At 35.2% G+C, this 26,080-nt stretch overlaps 1 protein-coding gene across 4 annotated transcripts in view; it reads left to right on the forward strand.

Moving 5' to 3' along the window:
• The first annotated feature begins 3,403 nt into the window (after positions 1–3,403).
• The window catches only part of LOC144051100 (LIM domain only protein 7-like), a 28,178-nt gene continuing 5,501 nt past the window's right edge, over positions 3,404–26,080 (forward strand). Inside the window, exons 1-16 of one of the 4 annotated variants that reach the window (XM_077564892.1) lie at positions 3,404–3,540; positions 3,643–3,766; positions 6,122–6,192; positions 7,006–7,099; positions 7,775–7,881; positions 9,008–9,038; positions 10,734–10,847; positions 10,912–11,059; positions 12,539–12,677; positions 13,398–13,560; positions 14,235–14,386; positions 14,597–14,780; positions 16,331–16,825; positions 18,397–18,657; positions 20,254–20,371; positions 20,978–21,139. In XM_077564892.1, the coding sequence (XP_077421018.1) occupies positions 3,698–3,766; positions 6,122–6,192; positions 7,006–7,099; positions 7,775–7,881; positions 9,008–9,038; positions 10,734–10,847; positions 10,912–11,059; positions 12,539–12,677; positions 13,398–13,560; positions 14,235–14,386; positions 14,597–14,780; positions 16,331–16,825; positions 18,397–18,657; positions 20,254–20,371; positions 20,978–21,139 (2,308 nt within the window). In that variant the 5' untranslated portion in view covers positions 3,404–3,540; positions 3,643–3,697. Of the gene's footprint in view, positions 3,767–6,121; positions 6,193–7,005; positions 7,100–7,774; positions 7,882–9,007; positions 9,039–10,733; positions 10,848–10,911; positions 11,060–12,538; positions 12,678–13,397; positions 13,561–14,234; positions 14,387–14,596; positions 14,781–16,330; positions 16,826–18,396; positions 18,658–20,253; positions 20,372–20,977; positions 21,140–26,080 lie in introns of all 4 variants that reach the window. The other 3 variants (XM_077564894.1, XM_077564891.1, XM_077564893.1) reach the window with 3 other exon arrangements.

Consider the following 26,080-nt stretch of genomic DNA (forward strand, 5'->3'; position numbering starts at 1 on the left):
ATGCATTTTTAATTTGTAAGAAGATTATTTTTGGTTGTCCTCAACCTACAGAAATATTATAGTCAGACTAGCTTAGAGCGCATTTTAATTTATCGTGCTTTTCAAGGCATTGTAAAAACATTGCAAAATTTGCAAACATGACCATAAACTGAAATTTGCAATATTAACCCTGGAGAACCCAAGAAGCCTTTTCTTCTTTGGAAAATTATGAATTATACATTAAATGACTGCTATAAATTCACTGAACACCAAAATATATGTTTTTTCAATTTTAACCCTTGTTTTTTGAACGAGCTCAGAGTTGCTAATTTATCAAAATATATATATAAAACATACTCCTAGGCATTCTGCAACATGATATGAAATAGATTAACAAAAAAAAACACAATTTTACCATCTGATGGTTTGCTGAGAAGATGGTTTTGTTTGGATTGATTTTCAGCTCAACAAAACAGCATGTTGCCAGCCATATTGTCACCACCACTCTGGCTCATGTAAGTGCAATATTCATCCACTAGATGGCCCCATGCAGGGGTCAGAAGTGGCACTCTGGACTTTTGAAGTTAAATTTGTAAAAAAAAAAAAAAAAAAGTCTTTGTTATTTGAGTAGCAGAATTTATAGGGGCCAAATTTGTTGTTAAACATTTTGCAGAAGGATTCTGCATTCAGTTCCATCAGATTTTTGGGGTAACACTTTAAATTGACTGCTTTTTAAAAAAAGATAAATAGATAGCACTTTATATACACTGTAAGGTGCCCAAAGCACTTTACAATGCCTGACATTATGGTCACCAGGAACGAGGATTGAACCCACAACCTCACAGATGGGAGAGGAACACACTACCAGTGAGCCGCACCACTCCAATGTGTTCAATCAAATAGTACATTCTAGGAAGTACGATGTTAGCATAATTTAGTTAAAAAAAAAAAAGGAAATATATAATCCGATTCATGCCACAAGTTGTAGTCTCTGCTTCCCGCCAGTGATCGTGACGTCACTTCCTACGCACAAGCCATGTGAACCAATGACCAATGTGAACCCAATGACATACGCAAATGAACACAAATGCTTCAGGAATTTACAGTAAATTATAGAGATGAACAAATATTTGGGAGCCGTTTCAAAAGGCCGTCTCTGTATATCTGTGCCTTTTTTTTTTCTTATATAAATGCAGTATTTTCTCCCAGCAGAGCAAAATGCTCTTAGTTATCTCAGAGCAGCCACCCACCCAGGCTAAGTGGTGATAAAAACAAACCCACCTCTGCTCTAAAGCTAGCAACAGGCTATGTAGGTGCTTAATTTTTCATTTCATAGCAAATACGCCCTCGCGAAGCTGTACTTTTTATGGAATGACAGCATCCCTATATTTTTTTATTTGGAACTGCCGGAAAATGTGGATAGCAAATCAACGGCCAAAAATCCACTGATACCTTGGAATAAGGCCAGGTATCAACTTGATACCGATCGTCCATCCCTAATTTTTTAAAGTTGCTTTAATGTACAATATAAATCATCCTTAAAAAAAAATAAAAATCTGCCACTGACACCAGTGAATGATGAGTTATCAATATGTTTACAGACTTCAGCACAGCTTCCCGGCTTCTGCTTCTGCAATTGCTATAAGTGTTATAATAGGCTATAATAAGCGCACATCAATTTTCTCTAATACAGTTTGTGTGAATATGAATTTGCGTCTCACGCTGTAATTTTCCTAAGCACATTGCTGATTTCTACCTCCTCGTCTGACTTGTTTTATATCTGCCTTCTTTTTTAATGTGTGTAGCCTATATATTGAAATATCTCATTTTGCTTTCAAATTCAAACCCTCCTGGATTATACACACATTCTGTATATACATATACTGTAAACAGTGATAATAGCTTATTATAGTGCTCAAGGACAAGCTTGGCCTGCCCCCTCAATGTTCACATTCTTCGCAAACGGTAGCGTGGAGGTCAACTCTGCAGCTAATGATCTCAAATGTGAGTAGCGTGACCCTAATGATTTGCTAATGCAGTCTCCCGCACTAAAGTATAATATTACTTCACTCATGGTGTAAAATATCTCATACAACCCTGCTTGCAGACGTATCAGGTTATTAATGAAGTGGAGTCAGTTTTACAAGGCAGTGGTTGATTAGCAAACAAAACACAATGGACACATTGTGACACATTGATTAGCTACATCAGTACATCCCAAAGAGATTCATAAAAAAATAATAATAATCTAACTTTACTGTATAGTTCTGTTGTTTTGAAGGAGAGTAGCTGTCGATGTTGATAATAGTGACGACAGAGGATGCAAACTGAAAAGTGAGTCATGCAAACTGGATCGCGTCCCTCCTCTAACTCAAGGCCCACGAGAGCAGGCAAATGGAAAAGACGGCATTCAACTTCCTCACATCCCGACGCAACCAGACTGTCATCATTGTCCATTTTCGCCGGTTTGCCAGCTCCATTATCCTTACCGAAGCGTACTGTACATTACAGCAAAACATAATAACACCCCCACACACCCTCCTACCCCGCCCCTAAGATTATTCATGCAGCGTAACAGCACCACCTACTGGTAGTCAGATATAATGCAACAGATATGTTAGTAGAACAAAAAACATGAATGAAATTCATTTCACGTTCACCTTTTTACTGCAATTTGCTTCTTGACATCCATACAAGTTATTCCTCTTCAAAATAAGAGCCAAGAGCTGGACATGACATAAATGTAATACTATTATGAAACACATTAAATACATAGACAATGTTGTTAGCTTGATTTCAGAATAAACCAAGGTTTTTAATTAATATACCTTTTTTTTATTACAAAAATTGGCATTAGCTTCTATAATAATAATAGAGATTAAAACAGGTAAGGTTCTAAAATAGGTTTTCAAGACAGTTGTTACAAAATTGATTTAAAACAAATCAGCTGTCAAAATGTACTTACTTCTGGTTTTAAATCAGTCAGGGTTTAAATGTAAGGTTTTAAAGGAGAGGCCCAAATTTTAAAAGTGGTTATAAAATTTTAGTTAAAAAAAGAATGGGTGACCTCGGGTTTTAAAGGAGTCGGGTTTCAAAGTAGGGTTTCAAAGGAGGGTTGGCTCCCCAACAGGATCTCGATTTTTAACAGTGGTTACAAAATTGAGTTGAAAAATTCAGCTGTCAGAATATTTTCAGCTGTCGGAATGTAATTTAATTTAATTTAATTTAATTTAATTTAATTTAATGAATGTATTTTTGAGGTGGTGCAATACTTGGTGTAAAAAAGTTTCACCAGTTAATGAGGATGGTTGCGATTTAAAGCACATGAATTTATAAGCAAGTGGTATATTACGTGGAATTTAAGGAGTCCCATTTTATACCCCATGAGGCCACTAGGGGCATTTGTTCCACTTCACTCTCCCAACTTTTCTCGTGGCTTCAAAGTGGGCGGTGGCCTGTCCTGCAAATTCTAATCGTTCTTTTTGAGACACGATTGGTTTGAGGTAACACGAGCACTTCCTTGACCCAAAGTGGACGCCAATTAGCGGGGAATACAAACTGGTGAGCACTTACCATCAATACGACTTTGCCGCATCTTTCGTCCCGTCATTTTGCCCGGTGAGGCACAAACGCTGTTGCCAATGTTTGTCTTGTGTGCGCCAGCGTGCACTTTTGTGGAGTTGTGTGATTTTGCTCGTTGGGAGCCAAAGCAAAAAAAATGGAGTGGCGCCAGCAAAGCACTTTCAGCTGCGCGGATGCCTTCAATGAGGCTCAGCGTTGGATTGAGGTGAGTGAGATGTTCAATTAATTTGGCCTTGCTTTATTTTCGTCGTACAAAATCACAAGCGGTCACGTGTACATTTATTTCGTTCATTGGAAAACCCGATGTGTGCTTATGATGACGGGATAAGTTAATTTATTATTTTATGCATACTACAAATTCTGTAATTATTGCTTATTGTGTATTACTCAATCAAGCTTGCTGCACTTTTTTTTTGGAGAGAGTGATTGATACAAATTGATTTGTAGTTGGTGTGGTTTCAAGTACTCTACTTTTCTTGAACTTGCTTGCTGTCCAAGCGTTGCACATTTGGCGAACCTTAAACTCCACGACAACCAATCAATTCAAATGAACGAACCCTAGGAAATGTTGACCAACTGTCAAGTTGTCCTAGCGGATCATAATGAGAACGTGCACTGTGCTGGTTGGCAGTAAGTCCATGCCAATCTTGCATTCATGTCCAATAAAAGGATGGAAGCGTGTGCGCGTGCGTGTATCAGGCAGGAGGAAAACCAGGGCGTATTGATTCAAATTAGTCGGTGAATGTTGCTCTAAATAGACCCTGTGCCAAACCCCATCAAGAATTTGTGAAATAGTGCTTTGTAAACTGTGGGAGGGGATTATTCAGACTAAAAATATGAGTCAGAGCAGTGTCAGTCTGTTTAAACAGTTCTGTTTGCTGATCAATGTTGGATTTAAATAGTTAACTCATTCACTGCCATTGACATCAAAAAATTTAACTATTTGACATTTTTTTCCACTTTTGTTAAGAGTATGAAAACCTAGAAAAAATGTATTGTACATTTAGAACAGATATAAAATTCACGATTCATCTTGAGTTAACTAGTGAAGTCATGTGATTAATTACAATTCAAAAAAAAATAATCGCCTGATGCCCCTAATAAAAAAAAAAATATATATTTTTTTAATAGTCTTTTTTTTTTGAGAAAAGGAAAGATTATTAAAAATTAGGGGCGTCAGACGATTACATTTTTATTGTAATTAATCGCATGACTTCAATAGTTAACTCACGATTAATCACACATTTTATATCTGTTCTAAATGTACAATAAAAAATCTAGGTTGTCACACTCAAAAAAATGTGAAACTAATAGAAATAGTTCAAATTAATTTTTGACGTCTATAGCCGTCAATGGCAGTGAATGAGTTAAATAGCTTTTTTTTTATGGGGTCTGAAAATATTGATATTTTTGCAGTTTTATGATTTACTGGTAAGTTTGCAGCTTTCAGTCAACAAGTAGACATTCATTGTCTAATCTGATTTTTGAGCAATTTAAGATTGGTGCCAAAGCCTCAGTAGATTACGACGACAACTTGATTTGCAAGTAATTGTGGTATCGCCCAGGGGCGTGCAGAGGGCAAGACTAACAGGGCTGTGGCCCCCAGGGTATCCACCTTGGGAGGGGGGAGTGCAATCCACAGCAACACAAGGACCCACTCCTCTCCACTCGTCTACAGAATTGTATTTGGGGCATGTATTGTTAGTGGTCGTTAATAGATTAATTTGCATATAACAGGGGGACAAAAAAATATATATATATATTTCGGGGCATACCTACTGCTGATATGAATGCATGTGCATGTTGAAGCGGCATCCGTTTGTGATCGAGGAAGCATAATCTTGCTCGCCACTGGCACTGCCTTATTAATAATGCCACTAAGACCCCCCCCCCCAAAAAAAAAAAAAAAACACACACACACAAAGTGTTTGCAGATTCCTGGATGAAGAAAAGAATAGTCTTTTGAGGCCCTCTTGTTAATTGTGCAGCTGAATCCCATTTTGTGTCCTCATTACCAAGACCCATCGTCTTGTTTGCCCTCGTTAATAATTTGGGCTTATTTCACTTTTCTGCGCTCGAAGTGATGGCGTTTGTTTTGTTTTTTTTGCATTCTTTTACAGCCTGTTGAGTAACTAGCCCGTTCTCCCGTCACGTGTGACATTTTCATAACAATTCTTCAGTCGTTTTTCCGGGCTTCAAGCTCAGGCAGTAATTGAGACGGTATAAATGATAGGATATTTATTGTGTCTTAGGTTCGCTCTGTCGGCATCTATAAGCAATTTAGCTTTTTGACTTGTTGTGCTGCGTGTGACGTCACGTTTGTGATGGGAGAATGACCCTATTGATATTTGAATTTGTTGTGAGCTCTTGTTTTTTTTTGTTTTTTTTTTATGTGGCATGGATTGTGATAAAAATGATGCTTCAGCAGTTGGTCCTTTTTAAACTAAACCTTTTTTGGTTAGCATTGAAGAATTTGCGGACCATAGACCAAACTTCCTGTTGGATCAATAAAGTATTCTGATATTTTCAACTACACAATTTGTCTTGCCTTGTATTTTAGGAGGTAACTGGAAAAAGTTTTGGCTGCGGCGACTTCCGAGCGGCTCTTGAGAATGGAGTCCTGCTTTGCGAGTGAGTCCTCGTGTTGTTCTGTTTATATGTAATCGTGGCATCTACTTGGAGATCCTATTAAAGTTTTGGAACCAAGTTTCTCAGTTTTGATAAAACTTTTGAAAAACTAGCCATGCTAAATAGGGGTGGGTATCCGATTTTTGGGTCTGCGATTTGATTGACAATGATTTTTGCTTCAATCTATAGATGTGCAAGGAATCGTAACAATCTACTCCAGTCTGACTCGCTAATGCTAATTAGCGCGCTACTGGCGGCACTTTTAACACTCAAAAGAACAACTCCACACTGCACAACTTTTATTGGAATAACTTGATCGTGACTTTTTTTTCTTCTACTCTCTAATGAGGCTACAACTTAACAGTGTGTTAGGCCGCGTGGAACCACACTGCCCCTAAGTGGCCAAATCTGGTACAACATGAGCAGCGCTCCAAATAAAGGCACACACAGACAAAGGCAAGACAGCATAAAATAATTTAAATCAAATCGATTTTGGGACGTTTAAAATTCGGAATCGTTTTTCCATACCCCTAATGCTAAAGCATGTTTTTTTTTTGGGGGGGGTATAACATTTTGTAGATTTAAAATCCAGTCCTTGCATACTGCAAGGGATGTGATCAAAGTGTTTTTTTTTTTTTAGAGGCACACATGTCAGACTTATTAAGATGCTTAAATAGGATACTGCTGTATAAGCACAAACTTCCCAACGATGGAAAGTGAGTAACTATTGAATTTATAGGCTTTCCTCTATTTTTTTCCTTGCTTGTTGTTTTACTGGTAAAATGTTACTGAAGGTTTTATAATTCATATCGTTAGATGCTGTTTTGTTCTTCTTCTTAGCCTGATCAACCAGTTAAAACCTGGAATCATTAAGAAACTGAACCGACTTGCTACTCCCATCGCTGGCTTGGTAAGTTTTAGAAACAATATTTCCAGTATAAGCTTGTGGCAAGTCTGCTTATCAGAATATCAAAGTAGGATGGCGCCTAATCGCGAGGGAGCTTTGACATTTGTTGTAGTTTCCTATCCAACGCCTCGGGAGAAATTGAGCTGCAAATCGTTGTCATAGTCCTTTTCAGGGTGACGAACCCAACGTCTGAATATGTTAAGTTGTTTTGAACGCAGCCAGATTTCCATTCTGATTTTGGCTCCGGGCTGTGTACGCGGTTTAATTCAAATTTCTAGAACTGCCCAAAGCAAGCTGTGGGGGGGAAAAATCAATCGCCGTGCCAACAAGCGAGGCCGATAAATAGACAGGCCGAAAGTCGAGGCTTATGTGGTTGAGATGTTCAGGGTGATAGTGGACGTACGGTCCAAATAATCGACCCATTCACATTAAATATACGACACGTTTCCACATTACCTGTTGTAACAAATACCACATTTACAAAGACATCTAAAAATGTACAGCAATAATTGTCCTTTTTGCCCGCATTTTTGTAAAACATTTAATGTTGATTCATCTTTAATGTAGTCATTTTCATTTTACGCATTCAATTAATCGTGGATTTGGCAACACATTCGATTTCCAAGTAGGTTACAATGTTTTCTTCAGGTGCTCATGTTTCTTTGTTCTGATCCACAGGATAACATAAACGTGTTTCTAAAAGCTTGTGGGGAACTGGGATTGAACGAGTCGCAACTATTTCACCCGGGAGACCTGCAGGATCTGTCAACTCGAGCAATAGCCAGGTGCACTTGTCGACGCTGTTGTATCATCTTCCAGATGTAAAACATGTCCGAAAGGCTTAAAAAAATAATATTTTTATTTTATTTTTATATATATATATATATATATATATATATATATATGTAATTTTTTTTTGTGGGGGATTAAATTTTTTATTTTTTTTTTTGCCATACAAGAATGAAGTAATTCCACACCCACAACAGTAGGTGGCACTGCCGCTATCGTTATCAGAGTGCAAGTATTAGCTCATTTGTAGAGGTCTACTGTTAACAATTTTATACACAAATGATGCTATTTATAGTGTATAGTTTATATGTGTGTGGGGGGGGGGGCACAAAAATATTTGTGAACCAGTAGTTTTTAATTCCTGCTAACAAATCAAATGTATCAATGTACTTGCTTAAAATTGTTTTTCAAAAGCATTCAAATATGACGCAAGCAACTGTATTATACTAACACACAATGCTCCTTAACTTTGTAAATTCAGTTATTCAACCTGTTCATATTTTGTAGGCGTGGGAATCTTTGAATGTCTCACGATTCGATTCAGAATCGATTTTTGATTCAATCTATAGATGTGCAAGGAATCGTAATGATCTACTCCAGTCTGACTCGCTAATGCTAATTAGCGCTCTACTCTGCACTTTTATCACTCAAAAGTACGGCTCCACGCTGCAAAAAAACAACTTTTATTGGAATAACTTGATTGTGACTTTTTCCTTCTACTCTCTAATGTGGCTACAACTTAACAGTGTATTAGACCGCGTGGAACCACACTGCCCCTAAGTGGCCAAATGAGGTACAACATGAACAGCGCTCCAAATAAAGGCACACACAGACAAAGGCAAGACAGTATAAAATAATTTAAATTAAATCGATTTTGGGACTTTTAAAATCGATTCTGAGAGAATCGTGATTCTTATGAGAATCTTTTTTTTTTTTTTTCGCACACCCCTAATATTTTGTGGAGATTTAAAACAAACAAAAAAGAAGCATTGCTTTATTGTAAGGATAAGATGTATACAAAAATGTGCCATGTAAATGAGGGACTTGCATGACTTATATTATAATATTTTTTTGTCCCCATGATCAATTTTTTCAGACAATATTTTTTTTTCTTTATTGTAGGCGAAATGACAGCAGTCGAAGACTAAAAAATGTAAGTAATATACTTATCTTTATTTTTCCAGATTTTTTAATTGTCACATTTTGAAAATCACACTTTTAATCTCCAACCTGTAGCAGCAGCACTGCCATCTAATTTGCATATATTGAATAAAGCTGCCATAATATGTTTTTTTTTTTTTTTTTTTTTAATTCTGTAGAATTATAACGTGGCCTCTCTTTTCCCAGCAGGAGCACATGAGCTTTTGATTGTGAGGCATTGAAACGGACGTGCCGACTGGCATGCACGGTTGTTATTTTACATGTTTTTCAGCCGGTCGGCTCCACATAGTTGCGTCAGAAGCCTCATTTGAATTCACACACTGGTTGACCACATGCACACATTAATGAGGCTCTTTGTTAGTGGCCAGTCTCTTTTTTTTTTTTCCTATTAGGCAATTGGGGTCAATTTGTGTCCATTGAAATCCAGTTAGATGAAGGTATTCTTTCATGCACTTTTTAATACACACAGTATTGTGTTTGGTACGCTCCTCAATGTTTTGTTTCATACTAGAGATGTGACGAAACACCTGTTTTTGAATCATAATAATTTCTCATTCTAAAATTAATGAGCAGTAGAGTGCACTAAGAGAATCCTCTGAGGAAATGTTTTTTTTTTTTTTTTACCCTTCATTTGGTTTGTTGGTCTTGCAGGTTTCCCTCCCCAATTATGACTGCAGTTGTGACATAAAATATTGCGTAAAAGTCATGTTAAACCATTAAACAGTCTAAATAGCACATCCCAGGAACTGACTTGTATTGCAGGGATTGTCTTCCTCGAAGGTGTCTGCAGTGTTCTGTGCTGATGCCACGTTACTCACACGCTGTATAACCAAGTAATGTTAATAATCCCATTTTATTTTGTTTTCCATATGAAACTTTTGATCATGAAACGGCGCAGCTTTTGCCGAGATGTTTGTCAGCGTGCTTCTTTTTCAATTTGGGTAAGAAAAACTCAAGGAAAGAAAACGTTGTCTTGTCGAACCTCCGGCAACGTTAAAAGATTTTGAAGAAGCTTTTTTTTGTTTTATTTTAACTCATTCAATGCCATTGACGGCTATAGACATTAAAAAAAATCATTTGAACTATTTCTATTAGTTTAACTTTTTTTTTTTTTTTTTTTTTTTTACTTTTGTTAACAAGAGTATGAAAACCTAGATTTTTTAAAAAATATTTTTTGGGGGGAGAAAAGTAAAGATTATTAAAAATTTGGGGCGTCAGGCGCTTAAAATTTTCAATTGTAATAATCACATGACTTCAATAGTTAACTCACGATTAATCACACATTTTATATCTGTTCTAAATGTACTATAATTTTTTTCCTAGGTTTTCATACTCTTGTTAACAAAAGTGGGAAAAAAGTTTGAAACTAATATGAATACTTCAAATGAATTTTTGACGTCTATAGCCGTCAATGGCAGTGAATGAGTTAATAAATGTAAAAAAAAATTATTATTATTTTTTTTTTAAACACACACCTTGAGATATCTTCATGCAGGATACTGGTGGTGTCTGTTTTTGGTTTTGTCTTCTTTTTAGGTCACAGTCTTTCATCTGCCAAAAATACAGATTTTCCAAAAGTAGCAAATAAAATGGCAAATGGCAAGTTTTTTCTTCCAACATGGAGTTTGCTTTTGTTTTGGCTCCACATTTTCTAAATAATTGCCCTCGCTTGTCTCTTCAATTTCAGGTTCTCATCACAGTCTACTGGTTGGGACGTAAGGCCTACCTGGACGATGGCTACGATGGAGCTCAGCTCAACTTCAAGGCCTTTGAAGGACTGTTAGGATTGGCTTTGTCCAAGGTCGGATCCGTTTCTCGTTTTTTTGTGTTTGAGCGACATCGCTAACGCTGTCGTCTTCCGTCAGTCTCTGGATGAGGGCGGCACCGCGCTTGTGAAAGACGCCGCCTACGGAGAGTGCAGTCATCCAGGGAGGGAAATGAGTTATAAGAGGGAGAATTCAGTGGACGGCTTGGATTCCGCAGAGTCCAGAGCCCCCCACGCAAACAGTGAAGGTGCGTGTTTGTATCGGTCGTACTCAGAGAAGTCAATAGTCCATAACGAACCTGTCTCAAATGAGCACATCTGGTCCGTTTATGTCTGTACTGTAGTTTAACAAAAAACTGAAGCTTATTCTTTTCAAGCATCCGCTTGTTATGATTTTGCTTTTATGCAGCACATTTTCAAAAGTGACTTGAGACAACACCCATTGCAAGTTTTGACTTAATCTCTTTTTTTGTTTTAAATTATATATATATATATATATATATATATAACTGTAAAGCATTTTCTCCACTTCACCACTGTCTAGTTGCACTGCTAGGCTCACTAGAAACTCTCCTGTCCCGTTAATATTTTTCAGGTGCTTTTATTATGGTATACTGTACTGTATGAAACAAAATCATAAGAAATTACAGTATACTGTATATAGTAGATTTTTTAAAATTATTTTATAATATATTTTAATTTAATAAAATTTTATTAGATTTTAATATTTTTTTTAATGTGATAAAATTTAACTAAAACAATATCTAAAGTGTCTCGACTTACAAACAGCCTCTTGTAACCCATTGTGTTTGTAAGTTGAAGTTGTTGTATATAAAACTATAACCCACTTTCCACTATGCTAATGGCATCGCTAAGGGTGGGAATCTTTGAATGTCTCCCGATTCGATTCCGATTTTTGGGTGCACGATTCGATTCAGAATAAATTTTCGATTAAGATTTAGAATTTGACAATGATTTTTGCTGCAATCTATAGGTGTTCAAGGAATCGTAATGATCTACTCCAGTCTGACTCGCTAATGCTAACTACTCGCGGCACTTTAATCACTCAAAAGAACGGCTCCACGCTGCAAAAAAAACTACTTTTATTGGAATAACTTGTTCGTGACGTTTTCCTTCTACTCTCTAATGTGGCTACAACTTAACAGTGAATCAGACCGCGTGGAACCACACTGCCCCTCAGTGGCCAAATGGGGTACAACATGAACAGCGCTCCCAATAAAGGCACACACAAAGCGAAGACAGTATAAAATAATTTAAATAAAATCAATTCTGAATCGTACTAAATTAGAATCGCGATTCTCATGAGAATCGTTTTTTTTTTTTTTTTTTTTTTTTTTTTCATTATTTTTTGGGCACGAATCGCCGGTTTAGTTAGTCGTCCTTCATGAACTAGAAAGCAACCTGCTGCAGTAAAGAGCACGACGACGAACAAATGGCGCTCCCCACTTATATTTACGTTACATCTTCTGGAATTGCTAAAACATCAAATCTAACGATGCCTACGATTTTTTTTCACAGTAGCTTACGCTTGTATTTTCATCTCAATTTGTAAAAAAATGGACTCAAATATTCGGAATACAGCTCTGTAGGATGCCGATCATTTGAAAGTACTAGAAAACTGCGCGTGTCCCTGTGTGCTTGCTTCAGCTAAAAGGCAGCACGCGCTAACGTAAGCCCTCATCTGTATGTGATATTGTGCTCCGAAGGTTGTGGAAGTGATGCGGAAGCTGAGCAAGTATTTAGGATGGAAACCACACGGCAGCAGCCCAAAGGCGATTTCCCACCTCCTCTCCTGCGGAGGAAACAAAAAGAGGAAAATGGGAAAGTAGAGACTTCATTTAGCAGGTACTACATGATGTGTCACAGTGTGAAACATTTGGTGTCTGTTGACGGCTTATTCTGCCATTTTTTTTAAATAAAATTCTAATTCAGTTAGTGATAGCTGATGGTGGTCTAACTTGAGCATTTTAACACTCATTTAGTGTCAACCCTCACAGTTAGATTCATCTTTGGCATCTGTAGCTATTAATGGCAGTGAATGAATGTTAACTGGCCTTTCCTAGTAATCCAATCCACATCTTCATAGAAGTCACGATGCAGAAATGTTGTATTTTTTACAAGAAGCTGACCCAAAACACATTTTCAGTGATAATATGAATCAGTCAAGTTACACTTTTACAAGTTGCTTTAAACTCGCCCTCTTCAGAACAATTCTCAATTATTTATCATGTTGGAGAGTTTTTTTGTGTGTTTTTGTACAAAGTATTGATTTGTTTTTATGCAACGTTTGGGAGCTAGCCAGTAGATGGTGCTAATATGCTAGCATGACATTTTCTTCTCTGCTCTTAATCCGGGTTTAAATTATTTATATTCCACTTTTTCTTTACAACGAAGCAAAAGTTTGATATCCACTTTTACACAAAGAATTATTTTCCGCCTGTTAAATACTCCTTGGAAAAGAACATCCGTTCAACTGTAGTTTCTCATGGATGATGTTGCCAATCACTTCATTGCGAACTTTATAATATTGAATTTCTCTTGTGTTTTTTTTTTTTTTGTGTGCAGTAGGAGCAAATCATTGAGTGACATCCCAACACTTTGCCCTTCGCGCAAGGTTTCCGAAGAAAAAGGTTCTTCAAGCAAGGCCGCCGGTGCAGTTAAATGGGGTCAAGACAAGAAATGGAGGAGCCACAGTGCTAGCAGGGACAGCGAGGTCCGGTGGCAAGATGTATGTTTACAATTAAGTCGACCGTAAACATTTCTTGACAATAATATGTTATATGTGACCTCACTAGTCTAAACATGACATCCTTATTAACTTATTCACTACCATTGACGGTAGTAGACGTCCAAAATTCATTAAAACTATTTTAATTAGTTTAACATTTTTTCCCGCTTTTGTTAACAAGAGTATGAAAACCTAGATTTTTTTTATTGCACATTTAGAACAGATATCAAATTTGTGAGTTAACTCGTGAAGTAATGCAATTAATTGCGATTAATTAAAAAAAAATTAAATTACCTCAGGCGATTACATTTTTTAAATTGTAATTAATCGCATGACTGCAATAGTTAACTCATGATTAATCGTTTTCTCTTTCTTGCTCTCTTTCGCTCTCTCTCTCATCGTAATTGTAATCCCTATTTTTCATAATTGTACCTGTAATCTGATTACATGTTTTTTGCAATCTGATTACATAACAGCGGTACATGTATTCCGTTACTCCCCAAGCCTGATTGTGTAATCTTTAAAATTAGCTCCTATTGCTTTTTTATTTTTATTTTTTATATATTTTTTTTAAACGGGGAAATTATCTACTAGTAGTCTCGGCAACGACTCAAGTTGAGTACTTGCGTGGTACCAAACATCGCTAATATTTATACCGCCTTTGCCCACGTCAGGCCTTGACAAAGTGGAAGAACCATCGCAGGAGCACCAAGTCCAATCTCCGCAGGAAGTCCCTCGACCGAGAACATGTCATCAACAAGATGAGCGATGGAGCTGTGAACGACCTTGAAAAGAAGGAAACCCACCGCATTGTGCAGCTAGAAAGGTAAGTTGATGTTGGAGGGGTAAAAAAAACAACAAAAAACTGCAGGCATCGCCAGCAAAATGTGCCAATAATGTTTTGTAACTTGTGTGAGAGGCTGCTGACCTCACTTGTCTGGATGCCACGGTGAACTCCGGTAATGTGACACATCCTCCATCTTTTCTGCTGCCTTCATTACTCTCACTCCTCTCCCATTACATCCCAATTCTCCAGAGAGCAGCTGTCAGCACAAAGGCACAGCCCTGCCCCGCGCTCTCACTTCACTTCTCCTCCATCAAAGTTCTCCAGCTTTTTTCTCCGGACACATAGTCGAGCTCCGCTGGCTCGAAGCTATGCCACTGAGGTGCATTTTAGCCCCGCCTCTTCTTTTAGCCACCATGACATTTCCCCCGCTCAGGTAAAAGTTTACATTTTTGTGTTTTGTTTTTTTTTAAATTTCAGTGCTGTGACTGCAAATGTTTGTTCAAATTTGACGTAATGTTTTTGAAGCTAGATCACACCTTGTCAACAGCACAGTGTACAACTATGGAAGCTTATTGTATTCACTTGAGAAAAAAAAAAGTCCAGTTTTTCTGACAAATTTTTTGGGGGAGCTTTGTTTTTTTGAGTATTTTTTTTTCTGTTTTAATATTTCCCTCCGTTTTTCTGAGTAATTTGTTCCTGTTTTCTAAAATAATTTTTTGTTTTTTCTGAAAAAAAATTATTTTTCATTTTTTTAATTTTTTTTAAGGTGTTTTCCCTCAGAGATTAGAGAACAAACTGAAATACAGTAAACACATTCATTCCATTATTGAGAGCCAGTAAGTAAACATGACCATCGTATTGCATATGGAGGTATGCGGGAAAGTGTCCGCTTCTGCTATTAGCGAGTCTGCAACAAGTCACTTGGAGTTCAGTGGTAAAAAAAAAAAAAAAACTCCGAAAAGCAGAACACCAGCTCTGATTTTTAGAATATATATTTTTTTCTGTTTTTCTGAATAATTTTTTTCCGGCCTGATTTTCTGAAAAAAAAAATTCAGCCTGATTTTCTGAACATTTTTTGGACAGACAAAAAATATTCAGTAAAACAGAAAAAAATATTCAGGAAAAACAGAAAATAATAAAAAAAAAATACTAAAAAAAAACAAAGCTCCCCAAAAAATGTGTCAGAAAAACCTTAATTCCCAAACTAAAATCTTAAAAGCTATCGAATAAAATTTAGTTGCTCAGTAAAACTTCTCCAGCACAGCTAAAGTACTTCTGCCTCAATGTTGACCTATGTTACCGGTTCGGTCAGTTTTCCAAATTATAAAACAGATGTTTGCAAATTAATTAACCACAGAATATAATCAGTCTTCTTTCGTGAAGGACTACAGAAATTAGTCAACAAATCCTATTGATATGCTTAAATCAGAGGATTTGGACAATTTTTAATTAAAAAATGACAAAAAAACGATTACTGGATTATTAAAATAGTTGTGGATTAATTTGATAATCGATTACTTGTGAAGTAATGGATTAATTCTGACAGCTCTAGTTATCACATTAATTGTAGAAAAAATATTAACTTTGTAATGCTGAGAATGGCTAAATGAGTCAAATGTCTTTCTAAGGATTGACTTAATGGTAATGTGTAGTGAAGATATTAATAGGGTTAGCCATAATGCTAAGTAAGGTAAAACCGTGATTAGTGTTGAAAATATCCTGCACACACTCCATGGCCACCAGCCACACAAAGTGTAGGTTTGTACTTTGTTGCTGTTGTTTTAATTCAGTATTTTATTAATCTTGTGACTTGAGTTTTAAGGGGTCATTGTAAAAAGAAAAGAAGGCAACTGCTATTTTCTGGTGTTATGTATTTTCAAGTTGATCAAATAGTTGTGTGCAATATCCACCGAAGATTCCAAATGGTTACTTCACTTGCAATATCAGTGCTGTAATGTCTCTTTTCTGGTTGTTGACATTCAGACGCGCTCAGTTGGAGCCGTGCCTGCCTCTGATGGGAACATCGAGGGAGTGGAAAACCAATTTGCGTCTTTGGCATTAAATGGAGCAGCAGTAACCCCACCAACACGGGAGAAAACTTTTAGCTCCCAAACTCAGTTCAAAGCTGGAGACATTCCTGTAACTCTCGCGAGTCGGTCAGAAAAAGATGCAACCCGAATCTCTTCTCTCGGCGCAGTTCCTCCATCGGATAGCGCTGCTGCTTTCCGAGACCTTTCCGAGCAGAAACCCTCGTCTGAACTGGAGAGACGCGAAAGCCCTTCGGAAATGTCAGGAGACAAAAGTGGATGTCGGGTCGCTGCAGGCGCCAGGAAATATTTGACCAGAGCTGCTTCTTGGTCGTGCTCAGCCAGCCTTCCTCGTGCTTTCAAACGGTCTGACGGTTCCTGCCGCCTCTCGTCTGTCATCACGGCTCGGCCTTTTGGGACCAAGCAGTCCAGGATGTCCACATTGTACAATGTGAGTGTTGTGGTGCCTGTATTATTATTATTATTATTATTATTATCATTTCAATATGGTCACGAAACAATAACTATCACAATATTATGGGGAGGTTGGCAATATAAAAAAAGTCACAATATTGTAAAAAAATGAGTTCCTACTAAAAAAAAAGTGCTTTTGTACATAACAGCAATACATATAAACAATCTGCAATCTCTAATAACACTTAATATTGAGGCCCGCACTTGCTAACACATTGAGTTCCTCCAACATATTGACTCGCTTCACAAGCATTTTACGTTCCCCTTCATCTTAAACATCGAAGGGCCAAAACATGCCTTACTAAACTACACCAAAAAAAAAAAACTAGCCACCAGAGGGTGCTTGAACTGCACAAATGGGAATTAACTCATTCACTGCCATTGACGGCTATTGACGTTAAAAATTAATTTGAACTATTTCTATTAGGTTAACATTTTTTCCACTTTTGTTAACAAGAGTATGAAAACCTAGAGAATTTATTTATTTTTGTTCATTTAGAACAGATATAAAATTTCTGATTAATCATGAGTTAACTTTTGAAGTCAATAATTAATTACATTTAAAAAAAATTAATCGCCTGACGCAATTTTAAGAAGATTATTAAAAATCAGGAGCGTCAGGCGATTACATTTTTTCAATCGTAATTAATTGCATGACCTGAACTCACGATTAATCACAAATTTTATATCTGTTCTAAATGTACAATAACAAAAATTACAGGCTTTCACGCTCTTGTTAACAAATGTTAAGCTAATAGAAATAGCTGAAACGAATATTTGACGTCTATGGCAGTGAATGAGTTAAACAAATGTGCTGCTTTTAGTATCGTGACATATTGTGGCAGTTTTAATATCGCGATCTCACGATGTTGCCGTTGTCGTTACATCCCTACTGTAAAGCGTCTTTGAGTGTCTAGAAAAGCACTATATAAATCTGATTTATTATTATTATTATTATTAAAATGGTTATAACAGAATTCTGTTACACCCATCCAACTTCTAGCCTACTATTAGGTCTGTGAGTGAAAATTGCCTGCATAATATATTTTGGAACTCTAGAAAACAATCAGACAGCAAAGCAGTTTACACAGCAGCGCTTCTGGGCTTCCATTTTAAACCTGTGCAAGTCACGCCCCATTATCCTCACTAAAGCATGGCCTGTGCTCTGACTACTGTTATTTCCTCTTATCGCAGACAGATGGTTTTGCCTGTCTTTGACTTTCACCCTCTGATTTAATCAAACAGGAACGATGTCCTGCCCTGACCCAAAATGTGGTCATGTTTAATCGCTCATTATTAAACAAGTCTGGACATCAATGCGGGACTTCGTTCATGGCAGTTAACATAATGAGTGTTTTTTTTTTTTTTTGTTGTACGTGGATGGCCTGCTTTGTCTGAGAGATGCGAGAATGAGTTACCTACTGTTTTCCTCATTAATATTATATGCAGCTGTGTCAGTTAACAGAAAGTCTTTGATGTCTTGCTTATTAGCGTCCCCAAGGGTAAATGCGCGTTTATTATTGTTGACGTAATGTTGGTTCACTCCAGGTAAACGACAACCAGAGCCTGACGAGGGCGAGTGAAGGAGGGGACACTCCGTCCCCGCCTGCCGGTGCTGCCCTCAAAAGACAGACCGCCACGTCTTATCTGAGAGTTCCGCACCATCGCGATCCGGTGCAGTTGGTCAAGCATGCAGAGCAGACTGCTTTAGCGGAGGTAGAGTGGACGAGCCTCACTGACCGGACCAATTGCCGTCAGCTTCAGTCCCAACGCAGTGAACCAACAACTCTGGCAAGTGACATCGCCAAGGTATGTTTAATTATTGCTGCTGCTCAGTTGAACATCTTTGACAATATAGGGTTTGGCAATAGGGCCCAAAAATCAAATCTTGATTTTTTTTTTTATCCCCCCCAGTCATTTAGGACTATTACTATTTTAATCCAATACACCCAACAAATGTTTATTTAAAAGTTTTTTTATTTCTTTTTTTTTATTATTTCTGGAGAGCTCAGTATTGTTCATTTGGTAATTTTACTGATTTGACATGTCATCATCATTGCGCTCCTTTTTTTTTTATTGTTATTATTTTTTTTATGTGTGTATTCATTAGTTCACCTAAAACCTATTAAAAAAAATTCCCATACCGTTCACCTAAACCAAACACTTCCAGCCAGAGTCGTGAGGCCGTCAGGAGACCCGAGGAAGAACCAAAGAAAGGAAAGTGAAAGTTTATTAAAAAGTTTAATATATTCACAAATAATTCCTGTGCAAAATATTCAGACAACAATAATGTATACTGATTCCAAATCTGTTTGAACAAAAACTTAACATTCATAGTTTGTGCTTCATAGACGTCAAAAATTCATTTGAACTATTTCTATCAGTTTAACATTTTTTTCCACTTTTGTTAACAAGAGTATGAAATCCTAGAAAAAAAATGATTGTGCATTTACAACAGATAACATGTGTGATTAATCGTGAGTTAACTATTGAAGTCATGCAGTTAATTACCATCTAAAAATTTAATCGCCTGGCACGATTTAAAAAAAGAAAAGATTATTAAAAATTTGGGACATCAGGCGATTAAAATATTTAATCGCATTACCACTAGTTAACTCACTATTAATCACACATTTTATATCTGTTCTAAATGTAAAATTAAAAGTGGGAAAAATGTTAATAATCTTTTCTTTTTTTAAATCTTTTTTTCAAAAAAATATTTAAAAATTAGGTCGTCAGGCGATTAATTTTTTTTAATTGTAATTAATCACATGACTTCAATAGTTAAGTCAAAAATGTTATATCTGTTCTAAATATACAATAAAAACTTTTTTCTATGTTTTCATACTCTTGTTAACAAAAGTGGAAAAATGTTAAACTAATAGAAATGGTTCAAATGAATTTTTGACGTCTATAGCCGTCATTGGCAGTGAATGAGTTCATTGCCACAATTAAGCAGCTGGTTTATTATTGTATTCTGCCACTTGTGGGAAAATGACAACGCACAATAACATCCGGATGCAACAGAACCTAAGAACAACAGCTTTTAATAATCCAGAAGACAAAATTCAATTTCATGATTTAGCAAATTTTCAACGATTCCATTTGAAGTCCTCTTCTTTTATATAACGATAGTGAATCAAACAGCATTGTCGACACTAGTACGTTATCACAGTAATATTACCCATTGATCAAACTGAGCCAGATTTGAGACAAATAGTAGTTAAATAAACGAGACTTTTGATGTACAGTAGCGACTCGCCTACTTTTACATTTGCTCTACTTCTACAACAGTCCCCTTCAAGTATCTCATTTCCGTCCGGAAGCACATGACATTGGATCCGTGGGTATCAACTTGAAGTATGTGTGTGCGCACGCATGTGTGTGTGTGTGTGTGTTTTTCAGGTAAACCACAGAGACACGAAGGTTTGTCCCGCTCCTTTACCAACCAGTAGACCGGACTTCGGTTTCCAGCCACATTGGGAAGCTTCTGAAGCAGAAAATATTAAATGTGCTCATCCAGGTAAAATGTTTTTCTGTACTCTGACCTGAATAAGATTTTAGGAAGTTTTACACAAAATGCTGTATGTCACTTGCATTTATTCCTCATGGCTATGAAAGATACATTTTAGCGTGTGCTTAATTTGTCCTGATGGGTTTCTGTTGTTATTGGCAAAGGTCATAATGCATTTAGCTTGACATGATATTCAAGTTTTGATTCCAGCTTTTATTGTATGTTCAACATGGCAACATGGAGAGAGATATTTAGAAGCCGATCATCCATAAATATTTCAACAGCTGAGTTTTCTTTTGTTTTGTGGAAGCTGCAGACTTTTTTTTGCATGAATGTGCCTACCTGGGGGGGGGGGGGGGTGGTTACATCCGCACATCAATAGTACAAAACAATGCCGTCAAAAAGAGTTTTATTCAAAGTAAAAAAATATATATTTTACGGATGAAACTCTTTCAAGGATAGAAACATTTTCTGGAAATTGTGGGCATTAACATTTTGGAGCAGCAGCCTTCTGACTTCATTTGGTTTGAGCAAATCATTTCTAAAGCAGGTACCTTGTTTGTGTTGTGCCCTTATCTATCTTCATTTTCTTGACGGCCGTCCTTCTCGCGACAGGCGGCCCAGCGGAGCTCTGCCAGCTGTGCGCAGATGACGCGTTCCTGACTGTTGATGGCGATCTGGCGACGCGCGTGAGCTCCAGCCCGTGGGAGGAAAAAATGGCATCTGTCCTGCAAATTGGGACTCGTACCGCGGATGTTCCACGTTATGCAAAAAAGGGTGAGCTTGTATGATGGTCTTTTTGAGTCCAGTATGAGCCAATGGGATGCTTCATGCACGTGTGCGTTACGTTAGCGTAAACCAGGGGTCTGCAACCTGCGGCTGTGGAGCCACATGTGGCTCCCTGTTGATCTCTTAAAAATAATAATAATAAAAATTTGTATAAATTATTTTTACAAAAATTTTCATATTTTTATTTTTTTTTTAGATAGAATATTATTTGAATGATAAATAATTTACATTAAAAAAATTATTCAAAAATTGTCACAGTTCAAATTTTTACGTTATCATAATAAGAAATGAAAGGTAGATGGAAAAACAAGAAAAGGAAAAAAAAGGAACAAGAAAAGCAGAAAACTGCAATCAAACGTTCATGAAATTGCCCAAAAATGTCAGAGAATTGGTTTCAGAAAAGACGGGAAAGAAAATCTTCAAAAAGTAACCATAAAAATGTCTAAAAAGAAAGAAACCCTTAAAATTACCATCTGGACTGAATGAAGGCTGGGAAAAAAAATGTTCAAAAAGTATACCAATAAGATGAAATCCCAAAAAATACCATAAAATGTCTACAAAATTGATTTAAAAAAAAAAATTGTTTAAAAATTGATTTCAGAAAATCTTCAAAAAGTAACCATGAAAATGTCCAAAAACAAAGGAACCCTTAAAATTACCATCTGGACTGAATGAAGGCTGGAAAAAAAATGTTCAAAAAGTATACCAATAAGATGAAATCCCAAAAATTACCATAAAATGTCTACAAAATTGATTTAAAAAAATTTGTTTAAAAATTGATTTCAGAAAATCTTCAAAAAGTAACCATAAAAAATGTCCAAAAACAAAGAAACCCTTAAAATTACCATCTGGACTGAATGAAGGCTGGAAAAAAAATGTTCAAAAAGTATACCAATAAGATGAAATCCCAAAAATTACCATAAAATGTCTACAAAATTGATTTAAAAAAATTTGTTTAAAAATTCATTTCAGAAAATCTTCAAAAAGTAACCATAAAAAATGTCCAAAAACAAAGAAACCCTTAAAATTACCATCTGAACTGAATAAAGGCAGAAAAGAAAATGTTCAAAAAGTATACCAATAAGATGAAATCCCAAAAATTACCATAAAATGTCTACAAAATTAATAAAAAAAAAAATTGTTTAAAAATTGATTTCAGAAAATCTTCAAAAAGTAACCATAAAAAATGTCCAAAAACAAAGGAACCCTTAAAATTACCATCTGAACTGAATAAAGGCAGACAAGAAAATGTTCAAAAAGTATACCAATAAGATGAAATCCCAAAAATTACCATAAAATGTCTACAAAATTGATTTAAAAAAAAAAAATTGTTTAAAAATTGATTTCAGAAAATCTTCAAAAAGTAACCATAAAAAATGTCCAAAAACAAAGGAACCCTTAAAATTACCATCTGAACTGAATAAAGGCAGAAAAGAAAATGTTCAAAAAGTATACCAATAAGATGAAATCCCAAAAATTACCATAAAATGTCTACAAAATTGATTTAAAAAAAAAAATTGTTTAAAAATTGATTTCAGAAAATCTTCAAAAAGTAACCATAAAAATGTCCAAAAACAAAGAAACCCTTAAAATTACCAACTGAACTGAATAAAGGCAGAAAAGAAAATGTTCAAAAAGTGTACCCATAAAATGCCTAAAAGCAAGACGAAATCCCAAAAATTACCATAAAATGTCTACAAAATTGACACAAAAAAAATTGTCTGAAAATTTATTTCAGAAAAGACAGAAAATCTTCAAAAAGTAACCATGAAAATGTCCAAAAACAAAGAAACCCATAAAATGACTACAAAATGGCCCAAAATGTCAGAAAATTGAAAAAGGTAGAATGTAAAAAGTCATAAAAGGTTTAAAAAACGGAAGTCAGAAAATGTACTATATGTCCATAGAATTGCCAAAAATGTCATAAATTTAACAGAAAGGTAAAGTCTAAAAATGGAGTCTGAAAAAGTACACGCACAAAAAAGTGCAAAAACAGAAGAAGAAAATGTATTGGATGCTGCTCTTGCATTATTGTGTTGTGGTGCAGCTCTAAATAGCTCGTGGACTCTCAGTACATTAAAATAACACTAGCACACCGTTTCCTCACAATCGTCAAATGTTTTTGCGACTCCAGACACATTTTAGGTGATTTATTTGACCTGAAATGGCTGACAGGGAAGGTTGCTAACTGGTCAAAATGTAATGTAAGTTGTATGTATAATAAGTTACATCACTGTGGTTAGTCATTATACAATAATTTTTTCTACTTGAGTGAAATGAATTCTTGTGTTGTCTCCTGCTGCCACGGATCGATCGTTCCGCTTGAGGGCTCCGCAGGGTTCGGCTCTTGGGTTTACTTATGCGGTAATGTACACGTTGTGTGAAAAGCTTTTAAGACTTCTTCTTGACATATGTTTAAACTTTTGTTTTTCTGTGACTCACCAACTTGAGCCTGAGCAAATCCACTTTGAATTAAGACACACTGGAGCAATACTTGATTTGAAATGCGTTTCCCTGCCGGAACATTAAACTGTGGCTCTATTAGCAGGTTAGTACATTGATTTACGCACATATTTCCAGATCCTGGCATGATGATCCCAGATTAGGAGTCGTCGATGACTGGCTAGGTCTTTTGAAATGAACTGTCTACAAGGTTTAAGCCTTGTTTTATTGAGCATTCTTGTTTTTTAAGCACTCAGTGAATTGCTACAACAAAAGTGAATTGCATGCAACATCATTTGTAAAAAAAAATAATAATAGAGACAACGTATTAGCACCACTTTAGTTAAATGATCTAACGAGGCATTTTGGGCAAGTCTGTGCTGGTGTTTTGGTGTGGAACAATTGACTGACCTCAACCCGATCAAACAACTTTGGGAGGATTTTTAACTCATTCACTGCCATTGACGGCTATAGACGTCAAAAATTAATTTGAACTTTTTCTATTAGTTTAACATTTTTTCCCACTTTAGTTAACAAGAGTATGAAAGCCTAGACTTGTTTTTATTGTATTAGAACAGATATACAATTTGTGATTAATTGTGAGTTAACTAGTCATGCGATTAATTACGATTAAAAATTTTAATCGCCTGATGCCCCTCATTTTAATGTTTTCTTTAAAAAAAAAAAAAAGAGAAATTAAAAAAAAATTTTTTTTTAAACATTTAAAAAAGAATAAGATTATTAAAAATTAGGTGATTAAAATTTGTCTCATGACTTTACTAGTTAACTCACGATTTTATATCCGTTCTAAAAATACAATTTAAAAAAATCTAGGTTTCCATTTAACATTTTTTCCCACTTTAGTAAACAAGAGTATGAAAGCCTAGACTTGTTTTTATTGTATTAGAACAGATATACAATTTGTGATTAATTGTGAGTTAACTAGTCATGCGATTAATTACGATTAAAATTGTAATCGCCTGATGCCCCTCATTTTAATGTTTTCTTTAAAAAAAAAAAGAAAAATACAGTAAAAAAAAATTATTTTTTTAAAGATTTAAAAAAGAATAAGATTATTAAAAATGAGGTGATTAAAATTTGTCTCATGACTTTACTAGTTAACTCACGATTTTATATCCGTTCTAAAAATACAATTAAAAAAAATCTAGGTTTCCATTTAACATTTTTTCCCACTTTAGTAAACAAGAGTATGAAAGCCTAGACTTGTTTTTATTGTATTAGAACAGATATAAAATTTGTGATTAATTGTGAGTTAACTAGTCATGCGATTAATTACGATTAAAATTGTAATCGCCTGATGCCCCTCATTTTAATGTTTTCTTTAAAAAAAAAAAAAGAAAAATTAAAAAAAAAATTTTTTTTTAAAGATTTAAAAAAGAATAAGATTATTAAAAATTAGGTGATTAAAATTTGTCTCATGACTTTACTAGTTAACTCACGATTTTATATCCGTTCTAAAAATACAATTAAAAAAAATCTAGGTTTCCATTTAACATTTTTTCCCACTTTAGTAAACAAGAGTATGAAAGCCTAGACTTGTTTTTATTGTATTAGAACAGATATAAAATTTGTGATTAATTGTGAGTTAACTAGTCATGCGATTAATTACGATTAAAATTGTAATCGCCTGATGCCCCTCATTTTAATGTTTTCTTTAAAAAAAAAAGAAAAATACAGTAAAAAAAAATTATTATTTTTTTAAAGATTTAAAAAAGAATAAGATTATTAAAAATGAGGTGATTAAAATTAGTCTCATGACTTTACTAGTTAACTCACGATTTTATATCCGTTCTAAAAATACAATTAAAAAAAATCTAGGTTTCCATTTAACATTTTTTCCCACTTTAGTAAACAAGAGTATGAAAGCCTAGACTTGTTTTTATTGTATTAGAACAGATATAAAATTTGTGATTAATTGTGAGTTAACTAGTCATGCGATTAATTACGATTAAAATTGTAATCGCCTGATGCCCCTCATTTTAATGTTTTCTTTAAAAAAAAAAAAAGAAAAATTAAAAAAAAAATTTTTTTTTAAAGATTTAAAAAAGAATAAGATTATTAAAAATTAGGTGATTAAAATTTGTCTCATGACTTTACTAGTTAACTCACGATTTTATATCCGTTCTAAAAATACAATTAAAAAAAATCTAGGTTTCCATTTAACATTTTTTCCCACTTTAGTAAACAAGAGTATGAAAGCCTAGACTTGTTTTTATTGTATTAGAACAGATATAAAATTTGTGATTAATTGTGAGTTAACTAGTCATGCGATTAATTACGATTAAAATTGTAATCGCCTGATGCCCCTCATTTTAATGTTTTCTTTAAAAAAAAAAGAAAAATACAGTAAAAAAAAATTATTATTTTTTTAAAGATTTAAAAAAGAATAAGATTATTAAAAATGAGGTGATTAAAATTAGTCTCATGACTTTACTAGTTAACTCACGATTTTATATCCGTTCTAAA

This window comes from Vanacampus margaritifer, chromosome 4 (genome assembly GCF_051991255.1).
Source record: "Vanacampus margaritifer isolate UIUO_Vmar chromosome 4, RoL_Vmar_1.0, whole genome shotgun sequence".
Classification (NCBI taxonomy): Eukaryota; Metazoa; Chordata; class Actinopteri; order Syngnathiformes; family Syngnathidae; genus Vanacampus; species Vanacampus margaritifer.